This window comes from Babylonia areolata, chromosome 27 (assembly GCF_041734735.1).
Source record: "Babylonia areolata isolate BAREFJ2019XMU chromosome 27, ASM4173473v1, whole genome shotgun sequence".
NCBI lineage: Eukaryota > Metazoa > Mollusca > Gastropoda > Neogastropoda > Buccinidae > Babylonia > Babylonia areolata.
Genome location: NC_134902.1, coordinates 10,975,552 through 11,001,448, shown reverse-complemented (window position 1 = coordinate 11,001,448; position 25,897 = coordinate 10,975,552). Strand labels below are relative to the sequence as shown.

General features: G+C 44.7%; 1 protein-coding gene across 2 annotated transcripts in view; it reads right to left on the bottom strand.

The window, feature by feature from the left end:
• Positions 1-25,897, bottom strand: part of LOC143301511 (MYG1 exonuclease-like) — a 47,822-nt gene that overhangs the window by 1,591 nt on the left and 20,334 nt on the right. For both annotated transcript variants that reach the window (XM_076615853.1, XM_076615852.1), the window contains 4 exons: positions 20,437-20,667; positions 18,038-18,116; positions 17,006-17,128; positions 11,154-11,335 (listed from right to left, as the gene is read on the bottom strand). In XM_076615853.1, the coding sequence (XP_076471968.1) occupies positions 11,154-11,335; positions 17,006-17,128; positions 18,038-18,116; positions 20,437-20,667 (615 nt within the window). The remainder of the gene's footprint in view (positions 1-11,153; positions 11,336-17,005; positions 17,129-18,037; positions 18,117-20,436; positions 20,668-25,897) is intronic.

Below are 25,897 nucleotides of genomic sequence, written 5' to 3'. Positions count from 1 at the left end.
AAATGTGACAAAAAACAAAACACTGATTTCAAAACAACAGCATGTCACTAAAAATGTATAAGATGGGAAAACAGCATGTGTTTTGTATTCTTTATTCATTTACCTTTCAGAAAATATATACTTTTATGGGTCTTTCTCCAATAACAAAGAGCACAGAATGTTTGGAAAATTTATACCCGTTTTTTGTGAAAAAACCCGTGGCAAATAGATTTCACTTGAATTTTATTTTCCTGGCAGCGAAAGGGTTAATTACACATACTTAACCGTGACCCACTAGTGCAGAATGGCACGAAAAGGTGGAGGGCTCATCTGTTCTATTGTCAGTGCGCTGCGATGGCCTGTTGTGTGACCACCGCAGAGGCAACGCCTCTTGAGCCATCATCCCTAAAGCGATAGATGTCCCTCAAGTAGAATTCAATGAAGGTAGCAGGGTTTTTCCAGCAAGCAGCCTCCATGTCTTGTAGCCATGCTGACTGGGCAAAGGCAAGGGAAGAGGACCATGCTCTGACTTTGTGAGCTGTGGCTGAGGGGGGTTGAACTAAGGGGTCTGAGTTTGAGTGGGTGAGCTGGCGACACCACTCGCCAGGGGCGATGGGGCTCAGAGATAGGGTGTACTGTGTCATCTAAGGATATTGGTGCGTGCAAAGAAGACTGAGGCCCACAGCTGTATTGTGGGAGAGGTCTGTGGACCATAGCTGTGCTGATAAATGTAGAGCAAAGAGAATCGGGTCAGTGTGATGAAATGAAATGAAATTATGGTGCTTAGAGCCTCGCCGACCACTAAGGCCATCTCAAGGCTATCGCCACGTTAATACCTACTACAAGGGTAAAAAACAAGCAATTAAAATGAGTCACCACTTTAAACTTTCCACTCAAAGTTTAAAAAACTTCCATAGTTTAAAACCTGCAAATCTGATTAAAATTTTCACTTCTTTCAAAAAGTCCATCAATGCCCATGGAGGGACATCATGAAACAAGGTCTTCAAAGAAACCGCCGTGTAATGTCTGTGTCTAATGTCATGCAGATCCCAACAGTCAAGGAGCACGTGTTTCACGGTGAGAGGTTCATCACAGGGAATACACACCGAGGGGCCTCTTCTCCCTTCAACAAGTAAGAATGAGTAAAAAAAAGTGTGCCCCGCATGCAGTCTGCACAGCACAGACTCCTCCTTTCTGTTCTTCACCCCCGAAGGGAGGGTCTCTTTTTGGTCTGGATGGATCTGGAAGAGCTTGTTATCTGTCTGGGTGTTCCACTCCTCTTGCCAAAGATCCTTAACACAAGTGTTCACCTTCTGTTTCATGTCTGTGTATGGTACGAAGGATCTCGATAATTCTTTCTTTACAGCGTTCTTGTCCAGCTGGTCTGCCCTTTCGTTACCACGAATGCCAACATGTCCAGGAACCCAGGCCAACACAACCTTGTATCCTTTCTTCGTTACGAGAGTGAAAGCTTCGTAGAATTCCAGCAGTTTGGGATGAGTGATATTCCTGCAGGCGATCGCCTCCAGGGCTGACAAGGAGTCAGAAAAGATCATGAATCTCTTTTGTTTCGAAGACAGAACCATTTTTACCACCAGAACCAGTGCGGTCAGTTCCGCAGTGTACACTGAGCTGTCAGACAGGATGTGTTCCGTTGAGGGGTGGTCAGGAAAGGCGGGACAGAATGCAGATGCAGCGACTCCGTCCTCTGACTTGGAACCGTCAGTGGAGATTCTTTGGAAAGTGTGCTCTTCACACTCTACACTGCTCCTCTCGCTGAAATCATCAACCGCCATAATATCAGTCATCATTCTTATGCTGATGAGACTCAACTCCAGAAGAGTGATACCCCTGAAAAATTGTTGTCGCTCTTGCAAGAAACATCCAACTGCTTCCTGGACATTCAAAACTGGATGACTCGAAATAAGTTACAATTGAACGCGGAGAAAACTGAAGCAATGATCATAGGAACCAAACAAAAACTGTCTTCCATCACAATTGACACAATCAAACTTGGCAGTACATCCATCCCTCTCTCCACGTCAGTCAGGAACCTCGGTGTTGTCCTTGACAATACACTGTCCATGCAAAACTTTATCAGTCAGACATGTCAGTCCTGCTACTGTCAACTCCGGCGCATCAGTGCTGTCCGGAAATATCTGTCCACTGACGCAACATCTAGACTTGTCGTTTCTCTCATTCTCTCTTGCCTTGACTACTGTAACTCTCTATTGTCTGGTTTGCCTGCTTCATCCATTCAGTCCCTTCAGCGCATACAAAACTCTGCTGCCTGACTCGTCCTCAGAAAGAAAAGATCTGAGCACATCACTCCTCTTTTGCAACATCTCCACTGGCTCCCTGTCTCACACCGAATAAAGTACAAGATCAGCACTCTATGTTATAGATGTATTCACAAAACTGCCCCTTCCTATCTCTGCAGCTGCCTTCACCTCTACACTCCATCTCGCTCACTACGATTGGCTTCGGATCCACTCTGTTTACGCATACCCAGATTCAAACACTCGACTGTTGGCCGTCGTTCTTTCTCTGTCTCTGGACCTTGCGACTGGAATGAACTTCCTCTCTCGCTTTGTCAAGTCTCCACACTCAGCTCTTTCAAGTCTGGCCTTAAAACCCACTTCTTCCCAAAATAGCCTCCCTTGCCTGCCCTTCCTTGTCTTTAGTTTCTACAGTTTTAGAGTTATGCATGCGTGTGAATGACTGGTGCGAAAGCGCTTTGATTTGTCTCTGCACAAGATTCAGCGCTATATAAATACCGTTATTATTATTACTATTAGATCTAAACACGAGAGCTTCCCTGAAGACAGATGAAGGTAAGTGGGTGACTTGTCATTAAGACAGCACAGGTCCATATCAGAAAGAAGGTTTTCCAAGAGAAGACCCCGGGCTGGTGTCATCTCACTTCCCCAGAGCAGGGAGTGGCCATTGAAGTCGCCCAACAGTAGAAACGGTCGTGGGAGCTGGTCAACAAGGTTCACGAGGTCCTGCTTCAGAACACGGACGGAAGAAGGAAGATACAGAGAACAGACAGTGATGGGTTTCTCAAGTGTGACTCTGACTGCCACCGCCTGTAAAGGGGTGCTTAAAGGAACTGTACTATATAAAAGGGACTTACGTATAAAAAGAGCGACACCTCCCGTCAATCCCTCTTGCTTCGGTTGAGCAGGTTTAAAAATGGAGTTAAAACCAGAGAGAGATAAAAACTTGCCATCTCTTTGCAGAGTCTCTTGCAGCGCCAGCACTGAAGGTTTTAAAGCACAACAAAGCAGCTGGAGTTCCTGGAGATTGGCGTAAAACCCACGGATGTTCCAATGAATTACTGCCATTAAAAAGGTTAAAAATAAAGCAGCAGCCTAATCCATTGCTACCCCCTGCTCCTCTGCTTGCGGTGGCTCAAGGTCAACCAAGACCACATACCTATTTTTTGTCTTTAAAGTCCTGTCTGATTCTGACCAAGCCGGAATATCCACCACCTCGGCTCTCCCCGACCCCACCGAGGCCGCAACCCTCCCCTCCTTGGGTTTTGGAGGTATGGGGGGTGGGGGGTGGGGGTTTCTGGGCACTCCCACCAGCCCGAGGGGCAGGCAGACGAGGGGCGGGACGAGGGGGGAGGCGGGCACCATGCCTCCGCCCGAGGCTTTCCCCCCCTGCCCAGCAGCCCCTGAGGACCGCCGTACAGGATGGGAAGGGGTGGATACAGCGCCTCCACCCAAGGCCAATGGTTTTACCAAGGTCGGTATGTCGTACGTCTGCGTCCCTGTGGACGTCGTCTGGATCGCAATGTCCACCATCCTGGGCCTGATGACAGAAGCGTATGACAGTCCTGCCTTAGGCAATGTAACCTCCACTATCTTACGGGCTTCAAAGAACGATGTTTTCTTCTCTGTCTTCACCTTCTGGATTTCTTTTTCTTTTTTCCAGGTGGGACATTCTTTAGACGAAGACGGGTGGCCGACTCTGCAGTTCACACAACGGGCTGGACTGATGCACTCACCCTGGTGCGCCGCCTTTGAACAGGTGCCACACGCCTCTTCCTCCTTGCAGCGGTCCCGCACATGTCCGAATTTCTGGCACTTGAAACACTGTAGAGGGGACGGCACGTACAGACTTGCATTCACCTGCAGGTATCCGACCCTTATGTCCTTGGGGACATTCGGGCAGCAGAAGGTGAGGAAGAATGTGTTGGTAGGGACTCTGTCCGACCCCTTCCTTACTGTCACCCTGTAAACATCCATCACTCCCTGAGAGGACAGCTCGCACTTAATCTCTGCCTCAGACACTCCTCTCAACTCAGGGCATCTGATGACCCCCTTCGAGCAGTTCAGTCCTTTGTGAGGGGAGACCTTCACTGCCCTATCCACAAAAGTGGCCGCTTTAAGCAGAAGCTGTGTCTACCTTTTTGATGTCGTCTCCACCAGAAATGTTCCGTTCCTCAGCCTCTTGATAGACTTCAGTGCGCCTGCTAAACATTGGAAGCCCTTCTGGATGGTGAAGGGGCTGAGAGCCGACAAGGGCTTGTCATCATCAGTGCCCTCCACCACAAGCCACGACGGCCAATATCCAGAGGTCTCTTCGACCTCCAAATCGGAGTCCGAGTCATAGGTTCCTTGTCTCCTCCTTTTCCCAAGTTTAGGGGGGTGTGATTGGATAGAAGCCATGGTTTTTTTTGGATCGTTAATTCATCCCTCCCTTACCCACCCACCATGGGGTCCAACTTAGGGGCCAGGGTCAAGGGAACACCAGCTTGACCCCTTCCAGGTTTCGGGAGGGACATATGACCAACAGTCTAGTTCCAACGCGTTCCCCACTGATCATGCCCAGCTCCCGGGGACAGAGAACTGAGCACTACGGGGGTTATCAGCGTTAGCCTCTAAACTGCCAGTCTTGACCCGGCCCCATGTAGGGGTAGCTGATTGACACACACAGGCCAGTGTGTGCCGCCTGTCTTAGGAGAGGTCCGAGCCAAAGGGACATGTTGAGAGCAGCATGCTCTCTCAATCCCCAGGATCTCATTCCCCTCCCTCACAGGTCGCGCCGTACGGCAAACACGGCGGGCCTGAAGAAAGCCGCAGAGAAAAAAGAATGTGGAAAAGAAGGCTTGATGGGGAGCTGAGGACAGAAAAGAGGCAGTAAAAAGAAGAATAGAGAATAGCGAAAGGGACAGTGGATCACTTTTAGTTTGGGCCTCACTCACGACCTGTTCGGCATGGGAAGCCCTATCAGAGGCATCAGTACAAAAAAAAAAAACAAAAAAAAAACCAACAACAAAAAAACCCACCACTTATTCAGCCTGAACAGCTACAATGGCTATGTAGGCTGTCAATTAAGACCTGGGACTGGAGCAGTAAACCAGCACTGATGCTTCCGCCGACATAGCTCGCTCGATCACTGGCCACTAAGCCTCCCGACCACCCGGGAGGACTGCGTTGCCTACCGCCCAAGTTTCAAAAGTGGGGTTGCCTCCCTTGGCGCCGAAAAATTGGCAAAGGGGAGGAGGCCTCTTCAGTACATATCCCCTTTGTAACGCTTCTGCGCTGTAGATGGAGGAATGTCATGTCGCGTGTGGAAGTCCGTGGTTTGATGCCACCATAACTGACACGGGTGAAGTGGGCCGCAAGGGAGGTAATAATAATGTCCCTTGGTGCCGTGGTCAATGCTGAGAGGAGATGCAATTTTGTGTTGCATGTCCCCCTAGGGGACCACCTTCCTCCCTAAGTAGAGGGAGGGCTTCCCCATCCAAATCGGTCACCAATGGACGCGAGACAGTTGAGGGCATGCCACATGATGGAGCTGCAATCTGTGGCTGCGGATGTCATGTAATGTAGACAGTATGAGATGCTGATTGTCAGTTGGGGCTTGTGTCTGAGCCACCACTGGTTGGGTAACAGCAGAGTCTAGTAGAGGGAACTGCCACCGCCGAGGTTGGAGGGACTGTGCATGCACCCGTGGTGTGGGGTAATGCCGGTGCAAGGGAGGTAACTGTGGCGCTCACTGGTCGGGGTGCCGAAGTGGGGGTTGCCTCCCTTGAATTTGAAATTCGGAACGGGGGTTGGGGTGTGTGTGCACACATGTGTGCGTGTGTGTGTGTCCCCTAGTCCCTACCTAGAGGGAGGGCTTTCCTACTCGAAACGGTTGCTGCTGGACTCAAGACGGTCGGGGCATGCCGTGTGAGTGGTGTGCGATCTGTGGCCATGGCCTTGCTCAAGGACGTATGAGATATAGGAGCGCACCAAGCGTGCGAGGTGGAGGACGGTAAGTCCGTGTTGGATTCCCTGAGAGGGAGCACACTTGTTCCTTGAAACTGTGGGCATGAGGAAAAAGATAGATGAGGCCGACTGGCAGGGCCGAGAAAATGCGGAGCGTGTTAAGACAGATCGAGGACTGATTGAATGAAGAGAAACGACACTACTGACCTGAATATGATGAAACAAACCCTGAGAAGCCGCCAGGGGACGCGGAGGTGGTGGAGGTATGGAGTCGACTGGAGGGAGTGGAGGCAGTGGAGGAGGTGGAGGGTTAGCGTTGTAGACGAAGCCCGAGGTTGAGGGCCCAGTGTCAGATCATATCATGTCAATATGAAGGCTTTTAGGCCTGTAAGGGCTTTTGCCCGCTGAAATGGGGGGAAGTGAAAGCCCCCATAATTGTATAGAGAGATTTTCATAATCTAATAGTGCGCAAGGCTTATTAAAGAGTAATGAAATGAGTTTTGTACTCTGATTTTTGAAAGTAAGTGCCAACACAATTTTTCTAAGTATTCACTGTGTCCGCCGGTCGATAGTGATCGCGCCTTAATCAGGCATGAGACTGGGAAATTGTGACTGAGTCTGAAAGGTGGAGGCCTGGAGGCCGCAGAAGGACCCCTGGTCTGGGGGCGAAGCCCCCTGAAGCTGAAGGTTTTTCTCAATTTCAAACCATAAAATCTGCACTTGCAGGTCACCAATGCTGCTGAGGTATTCCAACCCACAGAAGACAAAAAATCAGTCCAGTTCTCCCGTAACTGTAAAAGTCAGCCTTGGGGACATGATTTTCAAAATCTTGTCTCATGTGTGTGTGTGTGTGTGTGTGTGTGTGTGTGTGTGTGTGTGTTTTCAATGCAACTCTCTGTGTGTATGTGAGAAAGAGAGAGAGGCAGGCAGACAGACAAAGATATTGAGAACGGGGGTCGGGCGGGACATGGGAGGAAAGAGTTAGTTCGTGTGTGTGCATGTATATACACTGCTTTAACTCACTCGGGACGACAAGTTTTCTTCCTTGCTTTTCCCCACGACGGCCCATTTGTAAGGGTTTGGAAAAAAAATTACAAAAAATACAAAATACTGTGTAAGAAAACGAAACTTTCAGAACTGGTTTATTACGTGTTGAGCTATTACATAAAAATTAAAAAAAAATCAAATTTCTCATCTTATTTTTACAGTTTTGCCATATGTAGAAAATACTGCCAATTTTTCACCCCGAATCACCATACCCATGCTTGCTTTCTGCATTAAATTCGCTTTCTTCTTCGTCATCATCCACCTCTTCAATGTCCGACCCTTCAGTTTGTAGCATTTCAAGTACTTTGGCAACCCTAAAACATTGCCGTCACTGCCTTGTTCGCTTCACAACATTCTGAGAAGAGGCCGCTTTGCTAACAGGCTGGCACGCGAGCAGACGACCGGTCAGTGACTTTGTCAGCGTGTGTGCGAGACAGGCCACACATCCCAGACTAACCAATCATACTGTTCGATTGTGGAGTGACCCAGAATAGTGCACTCTGCTTGGCTAATCACAAAATCACGTGTACAGCACATGATGGAATTTTACTTTCGGAGAATGCTATTCCATTCCTTCGTCCGAAACCGAATACGTTTTGTGTAGGAATGCTCACGCATTCCTACGTCCGGAAAGAGTTAAATACAACTCTGTGTGTGTTAAACTCATTGTGTGAGTGAGTGAGTGAGTGAGTGAGTGTGTGTGTGTGTGTGTGTGTGTGTATGAGGCTGGAGAAATGTCCGGGAGAGTTTCCTCTGAAAATTGACCAGGGTCCAGGGTGGCAATACCCAATGGCCAAAAACGAAATTAGTGATTTTTAAGACGTTTGGAGGGGCTTTCTGTGTGTGTGTGTGTGTGTGTGTGTGGTGTTTTCAAGGAAAATGTTTTCAGCACACAAGTTTGCACTGTACCAATATAACTGACCATCTGGTCTCTTCAGCTGTAGTCTCTGTTCCACTGACAGGCATGTGTGTTGGTTGAGGAAAGAAAGGGGGAAGTGGAATGACTGGAGGGAAGAGGGGGTGGGTCTGTGACTGGTTATGTCACTTTCAGCTAGCATTGTGGTCAGTGACTTGGCTCAATGCCAAAGTTGCCACAGTCATTGACAGTAGTTTTATCCCCCCCCCCCGTGTCTGTGCGAGCGTGTGCAACTTTGGTAATCTGACTATAGGTCTCAAATCTAAATAAACTGACTCTTGCCATGAACTGTCTGTACGGCAGTGTCAGTGTCGGCTGTGTCAGAAAAAGCACTGATATCAATTGCTACAAAGTTTCTGTTTCAATCGCAACAATGTTATTTGTGCACAAAGTGGCAAACGTTTGCAGCTTTTGCTGAATGAACAGAGGGTCAAGCAGATTTACCCACAGCCCTTGTGGCTTGACAGGGATGGAGATCGTGCGCACCAGCATTTACATGTATCTGTGCGTGCGCAAGTTTGTGTGTGTGTGTGTGTGTGTGTGTGTGTGCGCGCGCTCACACACTCGCATGTGTGTGTGTGTGTGTGTGTGTGTGTAACGCACTCGCATATGTGTGTGTGTGCGCGCTCATGCACTTGCATGTGTGTGTGTGTGTGTGCGCGCGTGCGCATGTGACCGACTGCATGTATGTGCATGTGCATGCGTGCGTGCTTTTCACAGTGATATCAATGTGTGTCATGCAGGGATCGCCTTTGTTATTGGCATTTTGACATCTTCAACTGACCGTCAGGAAACTTTCTGACTTCGATTTTGGTGCTCTGACAAGTCACTGGATCGCCTCTCAAGGGGTCAACAAATGACGCTTTTGAAAGAGCATTCCATTTTAATTTTTGACAGATCATCAGTAAACGATATAAAACGGCCCATCGGCTTTTCTTTTTTTCTTTTCTTTTTTTTTCTTTTTCCAGAAAACGGACGCTCTGCTTTTAATGGAAATCTGAAAACAGATTTCTGTGCCTAGACTGAACAGATGCACCCATACAATCTGACACCAATCTCACTTGGTTTTGCCTGCGGCGTCGATTTTGTGAATGGCGTCGCCTGCCTGTAAAGTTAGTTTTTGTTCTTCACTTCTGTTTTCACGGTCTCATCTTGCCAGACCCAGTTCCACTTATTTTTCACTCCTTTATTGATCTCTGCTGCAAAAATCTTCTTATCCTTTGTGAGTTTTCTCATTTTGTCAATGATTGAAGACGATCGACAAAATCAGGTATCTTTACAAGTCTGTGGGTCTGTCTTGTTGATCGGTCGGACAACATTCATGCAACCTTCGTCGATCGGAAAAAAACTCCCCCTCCCCCACCCCCCCCGATTTTCTCAACGGATTTACACGAATATCAAAAATGGCCTCTAAAGCCAGTTTTCGGTTGGAAATCCGACTATAGTCGGAAAAATCTCATGCCTGTTAATATGAGCTTGATCGCCCAGTCGGGCCAAGCAGTTTTGTGACCTGTTGTGATTCATCATCAGACACAAAACAAGAGCGCCAAAGAATCGACTGACTACAGAAAATAAGAAAAAACTTAGCCGTATGCAGAGCACAGGAACAGGAGTCAAGATGGCTGCCGGAAAAAGAGGGTGCTAGTCAGGGATGCAAAGTGGAGGTAACCTACTGCAGGAGGTTATTGGCTGTAGCTACTTTCGTTTTCTCCACATAGGCAGGTAGTAGTTTGCACAGGACAGGAATCAGACCCCTGCCGGAGTCTGCACCAGTGGGTCACGGTTAAGTATGTGTAATTAAAATAATATTCAAGCAAACTATAGCTTAAAATGGTTAAAGGTCCCATAGGCTTTTATGGCCATCAGGGTACTGAATTCATATCCACTGTGTCTGGCGCTCAGTATGGAAAGCAGGGCCCAATCTTCTCCTTCACCATTTTAACTTTTCCTAACCAAAGTCAGGTACCCATTTACACCTGGGTGAAATGAGGAAAATTGGAGTGAAGTGCCTTTCCCAAAGACACAACACCATGCCAAAACTAGGCTTCCAACTCTGATGAACAGGTGAAAACTGCCTAATAGATTCTACCATGGTGCATCTGCAAACTATACAATAGTAGAATATTGATTTAATTTCTTCCTGAAATTCTAGAGACTGAAGATGAAAACAATGCTGTGCCTGAAAACAACATTCAGTATTCTACCAAGGAGAAACACACTTTCCAGACTGTGCTTCCCTTACCTGTTCTTCAGGAAGACCTGCTCTGCCAAAGAAACCTGACAGACATTACTCTCCTTACCTGATGTGCTTATGTAACTCACTTCGGACGAAGGGCCCCAACTTACAAACAACAAAACCTGATCGGTGCTTTAGATAGTTTTGAATTTTTGGAGTGGCAAAAAATTTCCATAATGACGTTATAAACTAAGAATATCTTAACTGACCTTTCCACTCTCCACTGCGACCAATAAATGCAGAGTGTGTTGCTGTGCTCACGAGCAGGAGAGTTATTTTTATGGTGACTGGTTCATGTGAACAGTGTCAACAATGGCGTCTGACCCAGTTTCTTCCCAGTCACAAGGCAGGTAACAGAATCAGAGGAAGGGGCCCTAGCGTGGCTATATAATGTTCTGAATTTAATCTGTTTCAAACTCTGTGTGCTTTCCTGGATTTGTTTTCAAGTCATCAGCATGTGCAAATTACGAACAAAAAAAACAAGCAGCTTGATATACAGGCTGCATGAATGGAAGTTGGTTGCCAGAAAAGAGGACACTGCATTCATAAACAGAAGGGAGGCAATTTTCTCAAGGGAGGCTACTAGCCGCAGCTACTTTCAATTTCTATTTCTTGGATGAAGCATTTAGCACAGGACAGGAATCAGACCCTATTGGAGTCTGCACCTGTAGGTCACAGTAACAGCATGTGTAATTTGATTCCCCTTACCTGTTGTGCTGTGCCTAGAGAGGCCAAGCTGTGTTCTCACCTGTTGTCAAAGGAGCCCAGCTTGAGAGGCACGCACTGCACGCGCCAGTTGCCATTATTGTCGGCGTACAGCACGTACTTGATTGGTGGTGAGATGCTCAGTTCCTCCTCGATGGTGAAAAGGTGGTCTTTCCAGGGGGCGCCACCCTCATCCATCACCATGATCTGCCCACTGCTGTCGACCTGAACACCCAGCACTGAGTACAGCACTGTGACCATTCACTGGTCATGCACACTGCTCAAGGTTCATACAGACTGCAACTCTTACTGCACAAATGTATGTACATGTCTTATTTGTTTGTGGGATCGATGAAATATATGTGTGTGTGTGTGTGTGTGTGTGTGCGGACATGTGCCTGTATGTGTGTAATTCTGCAGAGAGATGCTTTCACAGACAAGGTTTATGCATTGGTGAGGCATCTGCTCCTTTCTTATATGGATCAGTCTGCATGCTTGATACTTCCTTGAAACTGAAACTGAACTGCTCTACTTAGAACTAAATTTAAGATCATCCAATTCAGTTCAGTTCAGTTACCGTAAAGTTTGGTCTATTGAGTGCACTGGTATGTAAGCCGCACCCACTAAATTTGAAAAAAAAAAGAACTTCATACACACATAAGCCGCACTGGCTTATAAGCTGTACTTATTACCGGTACCAGAACACATAGCGATACTACAGAAAAGCTGTCAATACTGTAGGTTATGAAATCAACACAAGCGGAAACAACACAAAGAAAAGCAAGCGAAAATACTGCTAGTGCCACAAAACAAAAAACACAACGAAAATAAGATAGGGATAGTCACATTTATTCAACGTTGTCCTGCTCACTGAATCCACTGAAATCTTCGTCTTCAGTGTCCGAGTTGAAGAGAACCAGCACAGCTTCCTCGACTGACTTCAGCCTCACTTTCACTTGAGGAACATGAATGCAAGGTGGAGGTCGCTGCTGGTTTGTCGCTTGCACTGTCGTCTTCTGCAGCACACAGTCCAGCCGTACGATATCCATTGATAATGGTGGACTGCTTTACTTTTCCCCATGCTGTCAGGATCCAATGACAGACTTCAGCAAAGCTTGCTTGTCGTAAACGGCCAGTTTTGGTGAAGGACTTTTCACCACTTGTCATCCAGGTTTCCCACTCGACACGCAGCTAAGAATAGATGAGAACGTGATACTCCCAGAATCGTGAAAATCCTCAAATAAGCTGCATCATTGTATAAGCCACAGAGGTTGAAGCTGGGAGAAAAAGTCATGGCTTATAGACCGAACTTTACGGTAATCAAGGAGGCATCACTGCATTCGCTACACCACATCTGCAAGCAGATGCTTGACCAGCAGTGTAACCCAATGCTTAGTCAGGCCTTTAATGAAAATAAAAAGAAATGGAGTAAAATATGACACAGAAGCAACTAAATAGATAAGTGATCAAAATAATGAATTGATAAAATTAAAATAGTTGATAAAAACAGAAAAAAAAAAAAATATATATATATATATAAAAATAAAAAAATAAATACAGTGATAAGAAACTCTAGGGACAGCTGGACAATACAAGGTCTTCAAAGAAGCACCCGTCAGTCAAGTGTTTCAGCCCTTAACTCCTTACTCTCTAAGGGGTCAAGCCGCACCCAGGTCATGACTACTGGATGCCCTTGCATCACTGCCTTTTTTTTTTTTTTTCCCCAACCTGGTCCTCAGCAGGTTGGAACCCGCGCCTCCAGGGTGGCCACTACTTCAGGACTGAGTCACCTTTCTGGCATCCGTTTTAACCACTGAGCCATCGTATGCCTAGTTTGAGTAAGGAAATTCAATTCTTATGAAGTTTACTTTCATTCCTCCTCAACAAGATCCAATAAAAAAAAATATATAGAATAAAACAAGATAAATAAATGCATAAATAAATCACATAAAAAAGATACAAATATAAATAAAACACATAAGATACAAATAAAATGAATAACAATGATGATAAACTAAATAAATATAAAAATAAGTGTAAACACAAACACACAAACATGCACAACAGATATGCAACAAATGTGCAGTCTCACAGATATAAAAGCACAAACAAATGTTCACAAGCCCAACACTACACAAAAAAGCACACAAACCCGGACATATAAACTTTCTAACATGCACGCACATACACATGCATGCCCCCCACACCCCCAACACACAAACATCTAAATTCCTCATCTCCCACATTACCCACATACATACTCACATGCACGTACATATACATACACATGCACACATACATTCCTATATTCTGTTGTTCCATCCTGTGTGTTGCTCAGTCTATTGTACTTGGAAAAAGCCCAGAGTGACTCCTCCGTTCTGAAATTTTTTTTGCAATGTTGGTTTGGAAATAATACCAATATTCATTTCATTTGCAAACAACCATGTTCTAGCTTTCATGCTAGACTTGCAGCTGCTTCTTCTCTCTATCTTTCTTTCTGTGAGAAGATCAATAGTGTGATGGCCTTGTACCTATTTTTTTTAGGCACTCTTTTACTTTTCTTAAGTTTTCCGATTTTCCCAGATATAGACCACTTGTTGCGCTACCAGCAAGCCTGTCAGCTTGCTCATTTCCCCAAATACCTGCATGTCTGGGACAGTATAACCATGTAAGCTGTGCACTGCCTGATGCCACTCTGGGCTTCCCATTCCAATTTCATTTTTTTGTGTGGGTTTTATATCTAACCCTCTCACTGCCAGGAAAATAAGATTTAAGTGAAATCTATCTGCCAGGGTTTTTTCCCCCCCTGGACTGAATACTGCTCCGAGCTGTACGGTCACAGAGCCACGGGAGACCCAGAGGTACTGAACGTCCCTCCAGCAACCAACAACGACAACCACCCCGTCCTTCGAGAAGAAGTGGAAGCAGCTGTAAAATTGCTGAAAAAGGGGAAGTCAGTAGGAGTGGATAATATCCTAGCAGAGCTGGTCCAAGCAGGGGGAGAAGCAATGATCACAGCCCTCACAACCATCTGCAACAAGATCTGGCAAACAGGGGAGTGGCCAACACCGTGGACCCAGTCACTGATCATCACCCTCCCCAAGAAAGGCAATCTACAACAGTGCCAGAACTACCACATGATCAGCCTAATAAGCCATCCCAGCAAAGTCATGCTAAAGATCCTGCTAAATAGATTGAAGCCACAAGCGGAGAAGATCATCGCAGAGGAACAAGCAGGTTTCAGACCAGGGAGCAGTACAACAGAGCAAATCTTCAACCTCAGGATACTGTGCGAGAGTACCTCCAACATCAGCAAGACCTCTACCACGTCTTCGTGGATTTCAAGAAGGTGTTTGACCGAGTATGGCATGCAGCTTTATGGGCCACCATGAGGTTGTATAACATCAATGCCCACCTGACCCGAGTGATACAGAACCTCTACGACAAAGCCACCAGCGCAGTCTCTTCAACAGTAACATAGGGGACTGGTTCAGAACCACAGTCGGAGTGAGGCAAGGCTGTCTGCTCTCACCAACTCTCTTCAACATCTTCCTGGAAAGAATCATGACTGATGCACTTGAAGACCACAAAGGAACAGTCAACATCGGAGGCAGAGCAGTCACCAACTTACGTTTCGCTGACGATATTGATGGCCTAGCAGGAAAAGAAGAGGAGCTAGCTAGCTTAGTGGACCACCTTGATAAAACCTCTAGAGCCTATGGCATGCAGATCAGTGCAGAGAAGACCAAACTGATGACCAACAACACCAATGGCATCAGCACTGACATAAGAGTGGATGGCCAGAAGCTAGAAACTGTCCACAGCTTTAAATACCTGGGAGCAATTGTGACAGATGAGGGATCCAAACCTGAAGTACTCTCCAGGATTGCACAGGCGACAGCAGCGCTCACAAAACTGAGGTACATCTGGAATGACTGGAACACCGCACTCGGCTCAAAGATCAGACTGATGCGTACCCTGGTGACATCAATACTCTTGTATGCATGTGAACTGTGGACCTTAACAGCTGAAATAGAAAAGAGAATACAGTCCACTGAGATGAGATGCTTTCGAAGACTCCTAGGCATCTCCTACAAAGATCATATCATGAACGAAGAAGTTCGAAACAGAATCAGGCAAGTCACTGGGCCCTATGAAGACCTATTGACCTTGGTCAAGAGACGCAAGCTCAAATGGTATGGCCATGTCATGAGATCATCAGGGCTTGCCAAGACATTCCTGCAGGGCACAGTGCAAGGAGGGAGAAGGAGAGGCAGACAGAGGAAGAGATGGGAGGACAACATCCCAGAATGGACGGGCTTGAGGATGAGCGATACAATCAGGAGGTCAGAAAACCGAGAGGATTGGAGGATGCTGGTTGCCAGATCACCTGTGGCGCCCCACGGTCCACAAGACTACGGGATAGGTGAAGGTGAAGGTGGTGAAGTTTCCCCCCCGAAACGGGTATATATTTTCAAAAAATTATGTGCTCTTTGTTATTAGAGAAAGATCCATAAAAGTATATATTTTCTTAAAGGTAAATGAATAAAGAATACAAAACACATGATGTTTTCCCATTTTATATATTTTCAGTGACATGCTGATGTTTTGAAATCAGTGTTTCGTTTTTTTGTCACATTTTCAACTTGTTCATCACAAACATTAGTCCCGTAATTTGCACTAAAGTATCATATTTTCTTGATAAATGGATAATACCTGCACAAACATCATACTAGAACCACAACAAATTTTTTTTTTTTTTTTTTTTTTTTTAGAAAGAGACAGATACACAATGCACTGTGACTTCTCCAAGTGATAATATGGATGTGGGGCCATGCCCCCTCGGTCTCCACCCCTCTCCTTTTCACCCCTCTCACACAGTCACTTCATCCAGTTCTCACCAGACTGCATTGGCTGAGTGCCAAGAAAATAGCTCACACTGTGTCCTGCTAATAATTCAGCCATTTTCTGTCATCTGCTACAGCTGTACAGTCAGCATCAGTCACTGACGGTCGTATCTTGTCCAGTCTCTTCATTGCTCCTTTATTTTCTTTATCAAATCGTCCTATAAAACTTCATCACTGTCTTCTCCTTCGAATTTACACTTGAATTCTTTCAGAGCATCAGCTAAAGAAATCAATCTTGGTTGAATTAGTGCAACATGATCGCATGTCTTGAGTACAGAGTTTGACATTTTACAACGAGCAAGGAGAGGAGCCATGCAAACAATGGGGAAGTAACCCAACCAAAACATTCAAATAAAGGACTGCCTCATGATAGGGTTTCTAGCTATGAATAGAATCTAGAAAGATTCCCCAAGCTAAAGCTACCAGTATTTTTGTCAACTAACTCAATGCAAACCAGGGAAATGTCAGAATATTTCGATGACGAGCTATCTCATCATTGTGGCAGTGAAGCGTACATGCTTGCGCTGACGAGTTATCTCGTTATATAGGCAGCCTGGGGGTTAAGATCACCTAATTATCATGAATAAGTACCTGAATCAAATTTCTTATGCATGGAAATAATAGCAAATTCATTTAACATTTGTTGCTTTTATTGTTTTATTTTTTTTCCTGTCAACCAATTCTCTGGATCTATCACCCATTACATGCAAGTAACCCCACCCCCTAAAAAGGTAATGTGAAAAGCGATGTCAATCCACTCAATGCCAACTAATCAATATCATGCTTGGTCTTACAAGATTCAATCCTGAAAACATACAAAATCTTCCTCTGGTGTGAATGATGACAGTATACCCTGACCACCATGTTGGATAACTAGCTCAGGCACCTGCTCTTTTTTTCAAAGCAGATAAGGTGCAGCATGTATGGATCTGTCTGCATGCTTTCACACCTCACAGAAACAGAAACTGCTGTGAACTGTTCTACCTACCTCCTTTCTTGCGTTGACAGCTTTCAGTACAACGTCACGCGCCGGCAGCCAAGAAGTCTTGTAATAGTTCACACGATCCAAGAATTCGGCACCAACCAGATCAAATGCACGCTGGAAACATGCCTGTAAAGGAGACAGTCATTTTAATGAGAAAGTATGTGTAAGAAAATTTAGCTGCTCTTGTTTATTATTAAAATTCAAAACTTTTTTGTCAAAAGCCAGAAATTGAAAATCACTGTTTGTCATGTGCAAAAAAAAAAAAAAAGAAAAAAAAGAAAGAAACTGATTAATTTAAGAAAGTATGTAACGAAAATAAAATAACACGCACACTCATTCACATGCACCTATTATTAGAGTGCAATGACTCAAAGTTGTCCTCCAATACTCACATCATAATGACTTTTTATACATCTAATATCACAAACACTGTTTAGAAAGTGACTTGCTCTGTTTTCTGTAACATTATTTTAGTAAATTCCAAGCTAGTTATTCACTGACACATCCACAAACCTGATTTTTCACACCCTTCCTCCATCAAGTAACATATTTGTACAAGTACTCCTAGCAAAGCAATTCAACATCTTTCATTGTTATCCTAAATGTTACTCCTGTCTTCTTCATATATTTCATTGTTGTTGTTGGCAATACGTATTACAGCTGTGAAAACAAAGCATGTCAAAAAAAAGAAAAGAAAAACAACAACAACAAAAACTGTTTAACACCCACACACTTTATCATGGAATTATCGCCGGTATCCACTTAGACACCGGAATGTTTTGGTCCCATTTCAATAAAAAAAATTTTTTTTAAAGACAGAGAAACTTTTTGTGACTCACAAGTGATTCCTACTGATTTAATGTCAAGAATTACTGTACCCTCCAATCCCCCTCCCCCCCCCCCCCAAAAAAAAAAGAAAAGAAAAGAACAGACAAAGCGAAATTATGAAATTTCAGGACTGCATTTCAGTCATACTGTACCTCACAAAAATTAAAACATTTAATATACTTCATAATGACAAACCGTCTTTCATACCGTTTCATCCACATTTTTCTCATTCCATTTTGGATTACATCCTCCAACACGACTGCTCAGGTTAGTAGATATCTTGTACCTGAAATAGAAATGTGATGATCAACGCACACACACTTAACAACCACTGCTTAGCTGATCAGCTTACGTATCAAACATTTGTAATTTATTACTTTTTTGTGACAACAGATTTCTCTGTGTTAAATTCAAGCTGTTCTGCACAGGGAGAGCACATCACCACAGTGTAGCTCCAACCTTTTTTTTTCTGTCAGCAAACGCATTTGTTTTACTATCAAACTGGAATTTTCTGCAGAATTTTTGCAAGAGGCAACCCTTTTGTTGCTGTGGGTTCTTTTACCTGTGTAAAGTGCATGCTACACATGTGACCTTATTTACTGTCTCATTAAAAAAGATTGAACCAAGCCAACCACTCAAGGGGCTAGTGGATGGAGGAGTAAAAAATAAAACAAAACAATCCTGGTCCATATAACTGGGAATCAAACCTGTGGACACTGATTTCCTTGTTGGGCACATTGCCACTGGGCCACCGCTTTTTGGAAAAGGGAGACTGAATCAGCCAAGCAGCCAGTGGAGTTTCATTACAATTGTCAAGCAAATTTTTCACAGTTTCAAATTATAACGAATCTTCTCGTTGGTACCAAGAGGACGTTGTCTTCATAGAAAAAGAAGTAAAATCATATCAGAATTTGAAATGATGGGTGCACCAGCCAAGTGGTTAAAGCACTGGACTTTCAGTCTGAGGGTCCCTGGTTTGAATCTCAGTAATGTCGCCTGGTGGGTAAAGGGTGGAGATTTTTCCAGTCTCTCAGGTCAACATATGTGAGGACCTGCTTGTGCCTGAATCCCCTTCGTGTGTATACCCAAGCAGATCAAATATGCACGTTAAAAATCCTGAAATCCATGTCAGCGTTCTGTAAGTTATGGAAACAAGAACATACCCAGCATGCACACCCCCAAAAATGGAGTATGGCTGCCTACATGGCAGGGTAAAAACGGTCATACCCATAAAAGCCCAGTCGTGTACATATGAGTGAACATGGGAGTTGTAGCCTAGCTTAGTGTGTGTGTGTGTGTGTATGCCTGCATGTGTGTATGTATGCGTGCGCACATGTGCATGCATGCATGTCCATGTGTGTGCATGCACGCATGTGCATGCATGCATGCGTGTATGTGACAACCTGCAGACAGCTTTCTCAGATCAGAATGAACTCAAAGGATAACTTCACCAGCATCTGAGTGTCAAACAACTTCTGACAGACTACTAGAATCTGCATATCTGGCAGAAACATCTTAAAACCAGCATGAAGGTCTTATTCTGAGATGTTGCCTTAGACACATTTTTTCAGTTCCTGAAGGAAATCAGTGTTTTTAATTTGATTTAAATTTTATCTGGACTGAAACATATGTGGGTGAGATGTTCTTTACATGCTGTTTTCAGTATTTTTAATTTAATTTGAAATTCATATGGATTGAACAAGACATCAACCTTTTTAATGTTTTAACAGACTTTCTAACATTATTCTGTGTTCACTTGGATGAGTTTTCACTCACTCCGGATGATGGAACACTATAGTGTTCCTGATGTAAGGCGCGGTTCCAGACAATGGAACGCTATAGCGGTTTCAACAATTTTTTTTTCATGTGCATAACAATTGCAGCTACACACCGGGCATTGCGAACATGTCCAGGGTCAAATGGAAAGTTTCATCGTGAGATTCTGTAACATTACACTCGCTGGTGACCAACTGACTTCAGCACCCCACATAACAAGCTAACCTGCATACGTATCGAAAATGGCGTTGCAGGAGATACAATGGAAATTATTGGAGCAAAATATGTCATGACAGCAGCTTTTTACTGCAGCTGAAGTATCTGAAATGCTTCAAACTGAAGGTTCCAAAATCGACGAGGATGATGAAGACGTTGAATAAAGTATCTGCAGTGAAGAAAGCTACCAGCAAGAAGGTACTGACAGTGACTCAAGATTCGGAGGGCAGTGAAGAGGGAGAGAGGTGGGTCAAGTACAGCAAGTTTCATTCAGTTACTTTATGTTTTGTATATATTGTGATTTTTTTTCCAAACTCTAACAAATGGTCTGTCTGTAAGGAAATGCAAGGGAGAAAACAAGTGAGTTAAGAACTGACCGGTATTCAGCCCAGAAAGGGCCCCTTTACTGTCAGCTGGGCTACAACTGTTTAAGTAACATGATCTGATTTGATCACCATACTTCAGAAATTCATAAAACAATAAGCAACTGGTCTGTTCTATCTCCCGCGCTAAGCTGTGGCCTGGGGTAGGATGCCCCAGTGACAATCCTGCTTGGTGTCCAGACACTGGGCACAGAGAGCAAACAGCCCCCACCAACTCTGACAGTCGCCTACCTTGGCTCTTCATCTGTCGCATTGATGCCATTGTCGATGGCATCCACCTCTTCCACAAAGTTCTCATACACTTTGTTGTAGACAAGGTCCGTGACGGGGTCAGAGGAAGGGAGCTCCAGAAGCTGTGCCAGGATGTCGTGACCGAAGTGAAGGTAAACAAGACCTGCTGAACTAAGCTTGGTCACCCACTTCTTCTCTGGCTGCAGACTGTTCATTGTCTCTGTGAAAGACCTGCACACCAACAGCACATAGGTGTACGATGCTACATCACATCACCTTAAAAAAAAAGAAGAAAAAAAAGGGACCAGCTGGCTGATCTAAGCGTACATCCAATGCGCTGATTAGGGCTTGAGAGTCCAGCACAGATATACATCAAACATTAACCTAAAATGAAATGAAATAAACAAACAAATAAGTAAATACACTAAAACATATTTAAAAAAAAAGTAAGATACTGGGGGTAGTACACAGAATGCAAATGACTGAAATTCAATAAGAATAAAATGGACCACAATCAGCAAACTTCTGCATACCTACATATGCATGCATGCTCACAAAACCTGCAGATCAGAAGAACACCCACATATCATTCATGGAAATTATTTCATAAAAAGAATAAAACTGATGAGTTTTTTTGTGTTTTTTTTGCCACTTTTTCCCAAAGCTATGTGGCATTAGTTTATCATTCTTGAGTTTCTCATTTGGTATTTGTGACCTGTAAAAAAATTTCCTCAAAGCTCTGCAAAGTTGTTTAGTTGTTCTGTGTGCTATTGCATGATTTGTCATTTCTTTTCCTGAAGTCAAGAGGATCATGCTACATGCTATTTTCCCAAAGTGTAAGCCATTCTTTGCAAAATCTTTGATAATGTGACACTTCATTAACTTGAGTAAGTATAACCACCTGTCCTGCTTGCCCAAATCTCAGTGACTCACTTCCATAATTTCTCTTGGTCTTATCTAAGCATGATGTTCTACACTGCTATCCTAAAGCTGTCTTTCTTACAGTTTCATATCTGGACTATTTTTCTTTTTTTTCTTTTTTTGACATTTGTTTTCTTATTCAAATAATATACATGTATCAGTGGAAACACATTCATTACAAATGATTAACCTGTACATGATGAATAAAAGTCATCTTTTTATTGCGACGTTCTGGCAGCTCCTGCGACAGCACTGATGCCAAACAGAAACTGTAATGGCACTGCTGATCCTTGGAAACATCAACGACGTTGAGAGAGAGCACACACTGCATGGGCAACAATCTATCCTCCATATAATCTTGTCCAGGCTTATATCCTGCCATATGCCCTATACTGGAGAGGTAGAGGCTTATATCCTGCCATATGCCCTATACTGGAGAGGTAGAGCCCAAACAACACACTGGAGAGGACACTCCAGCTTTGTCTATGAAGAGATTAACAAGAGGACTGGAAAGGCAGCAACTGCAATCGCCCGTCTCACCGAGTGTAGGACAGCTCCAAACTCTCTGACATGACCAAAATGGCAGTGTACACCTGCACTGACAGCACACTGCTCTATGGGAGTGGGGCATGGTCAACCTACGCCATGCAGGAGAAGAGACTGAATGCCTTCCACTTGAGGTGTATCCACTGCACCCTGGGCATGTCTTGGAAGGACAAAGTGCCTAACACCAAAGTGCTGTCTTGTGCCAGCCTCCCAACCATGTTCACTCTGCTCAGGCAGCCCAGGCTTCCCTGGCTGGGCCACCTCCATCGTATGGAGGAGGGCCGAATCCTGGAGACCTTCTCTATGGAGAACTGATGTCAGGCAAGACTGGTTGGCCAAAGATGCGCTTCAAAGATGTCTGCACGATGGACTTAAAAGCTCGCAACACTGACACAGAACACTGGGAGGACCTTGCAGATGACCGATCCAGTGGAAGATACATTCTGACCAAGCAACTGAAATTAGAAGAAAGGCTGATGTGTGCTGCAGAAGAAAAGCAAACATGCAGACATGAATGCTGCAGTTTAAACAGCTCACAGTCAGGCCACCGGTGTGACTTGTGTGACAGACTGTCATTTACACATTGGCCTGTTCATCCACAGGCAGCACTATACCAGGAGGGCTGACATGAACTAGTATTTATCCATGGTCAACACTGTCGACAGAGGCCCATATGTATGTTTTATTGTGAATTATTCACCAGAGTAGAACCAACTATCTTCAATGTCTCTGTGAATGTGGTACTGAAACTAACACTTTGTAGCACTCCTGACAATGTTAATGTTGCACCCTACTTTATAAGGGCCTATCCTCTCACACAGAGGACGTCAGGAACAAAATATTTAAAAATGATAATATTTATTATGCTATTTTATGATAATACTAACAGCAGTTTGTATTATACTCCATGTTTGGTGATACATATACTTACCATGTCAAACTGATGCAAACTAGGCCTATCTGCTCTTAGCCAATCAAACGCCTCTAAAAGCTATAAGCGCTGAATCATTCTGTGGCCATTGAGAAAAATGCCCCAGACGCGGGGACGTACAGGCGGGCATTCAAGTTTGACACGGTGAAATGAAATGAAATGAAATGAAATTATGGTGCTTAGAACCTCGCTGACCACTAAGGCCATCTCAAGGCTATCGCCATGTTAATACTTACTACAAGGGTAAAAAAACAAACAATAAAAACAAGTCACCACTTTAATCTTTCCACTCAAAGTTTTAAAAAACCTTCCATAGTTTAAAACCTTCAAATCTGATTAAAAATGTTCACTTTTTTCAAAAAGTCCATCAGTGCCCACGGAGGGACATCACGAAACAAGGTCTTCAAAGAAACTGCCGTGTAATGTCTGTGTCTAACGTCATGCAGATCCCAACAGTCAAGGAGCACGTGTTTCATGGTGAGAGGCTCATCACAGGGAATACATCGAGGGGCCTCTTCCCCCTACAACAAGTAAGAATGAGTAAAAAAAAGTGTGCCCCGCATGCAGTCTGCACAGCACAGACTCCTCTTTTCTGTTCTTCACCTCCGAAGGGAGGGTCTCTTTTTGGTCTGGACGGATCTGGAAGAGCTTGTTATCTGTCTGGGTGTTCCACTCCTCTTGCCAAAGATCCTTAACATAAGTGTTCACCTTCTGCTTCATGTCTGTGTATGGTACGAAGGATCTCGATAATTCTTTCTTTACAGCATTCTTGGACAGCTGGTCTGCCCTTTCGTTACCACGAATGCCAACATGTCCAGGAACCCAGGCCAACACAACCTTGTATCCTTTCTTCGTTACGAGAGTGAAAGCTTCGTAGAATTCCAGCAGTTTGGGATGAGTGATATTCCTGCAGGCGATCGCCTCCAGGGCTGACAAGGAGTCGGAAAAGATCATGAATCTCTTTTGTTTTGAAGACAGAACCATTTTTACCACCAGAACCAGTGCGGTCAGTTCCGCAGTGTACACTGAGCTGTCAGATAGGATGTGTTCCGTTGAGGGGTGGTCAGGAAAGGCGGGACAGAATGCAGATGCAGCGACTCCGTCCTCTGACTTGGAACCGTCAGTGAAGATTCTTTGGAAAGTGTGCTCTACACTGCTCCTCTCGCTGAAATTATCAACCGCCATAATATCAGTCATCATTCTTATGCTGATGACACTCAACTCCAGAAGAATGATACCCCTGAAAAATTGTTGTCACTCTGGCAAGAAACATCCAACTGCTTCCTGGACATTCAAAACTGGATGACTCGAAATAAGTTACAATTGAACGCGGAGAAAACTGAAGCAATTATCATAGGAACCAAACAAAAACTGTCTTCCATCACAATTGACACAATCAAACGTGGCAGTACATCCATCTCTCTCTCCACATCAGTCAGGAACCTCAGTGTTGTCCTTGACAATACACTGTCCATGCAAAACTTTATCAGTCAGACATGTCAGTCCTGCTACTGTCAACTCCGGCGCATCAGTGCTGTCCGGAAATATCTGTCCACTGACGCAACATCTAGACTTGTCGTTTCTCTCATTCTCTCTTGCCTTGACTACTGTAACTCTATATTGTCTGGTTTGCCTGCTTCATCCATTCAGTCCCTTCAGCGCATACAAAACTCTGCTGCCTGACTTGTCCTAAGAAAGAAAAGATCTGAGCACATCACTCCTCTTTTGCAACATCTCCACTGGCTCCCTGTCTCACACCGAATAAAGTACAAGATCAGTACATGTCCAGGAACCCAGGCCAACACAACCTCATATCCTTTCTTCGTTATGAGAGTAAAAGCTTCGTAGAATTTCAGCAGTTTGGGATGAGTGATATTCCTGCAGGCGATCGCCTCCAGGGCTGACAAGGAGTCGGAAAAGATCATGAATCTCTTTTGTTTTGAAGACAGAACCATTTTTACCACCAGAACCAGTGCGGTCAGTTCCACAGTGTACACTGAGCTGTCAGATAGGATGTGTTCCGTTGAGGGGTGGTCAGGAAAGGCGGGACAGAATGCAGATGCAGCGACTCCGTCCTCTGACTTGGCACCGTCAGTGAAGATTCTTTGGAAAGTGGGAAATTTGTGGCAGAGTTCTGTAAAGTAAGTTCTGTAGGCCAGTGAACTGGTGGAGTCTTTACGGTACGAGGCCAGATCGAATCGGACCTCAGGTGTTTTAAAGGTCCACGGTGGGCTGTCAGGGAACTTGGTGAAATCTGAGATGCCACCGACATCCAGATCAGCATTTTCTGTGTGCGGCTGAATGTGGAGTCCAAGAGGAGGGATGCAGTCTGGGTTGTCTTTAAATTTCTTGTTGAAGGGGTTGTTGAATACGTCGTAAGCAGGGTTTGTGGGTTCAGAAAACAGTTTCAAGTAATAGTTTAGGGTCAGCTTCAATCTGCGGTTGGAGAGAGGCGGTTCCCCCGCCTCTGCATACAGGCTGTGCACAGCGGTGGTGTGGAATGCAACTAAGCTGAGATGGAGCCCTTGGTGGTGTATAGGGTCCAGCAGTTTCAGGTAAGACGGTCTGGCTGAGCCGTATACTACACTTCCGTAATCCAGTTTGGACCGGACCAGGGCTCTGTAGAGGTGCAAGAGAGTTCTCTTATCAGCACCCCAGTCCATGTGTGCCACAACTCGGATGATGTTCAGGGCTTTTTGACAAGATATTTTCAGCTGTTTGATATGGCTGAGGAAGTTCAGCTTCTGATAAAAAAAACGACCCCTAAAAATTTGGCTTCCTTGACCGCCAGGATGGTGGATTTTCCCAGACGGATTTCAGGGTCCAGATAGAATTAGCAAAAGTTATGAAAATTAATACACTCAGTTTTAGAGGACGAAAACTGAAAAGGTGAAACCATTCTCCTGTGGCCAACACTGAATTTTATCTACGCAGAGCTGAAGCCGTTGCTGGATGCTGGCATACATGCTGCCAGTTGCATACAGGGCGAAATCGTCCACAAACAGCAAGCTGTCCGATCCCTTCTGAACCGACTGGACGATGTCATTTATTTTGATGCTGAAG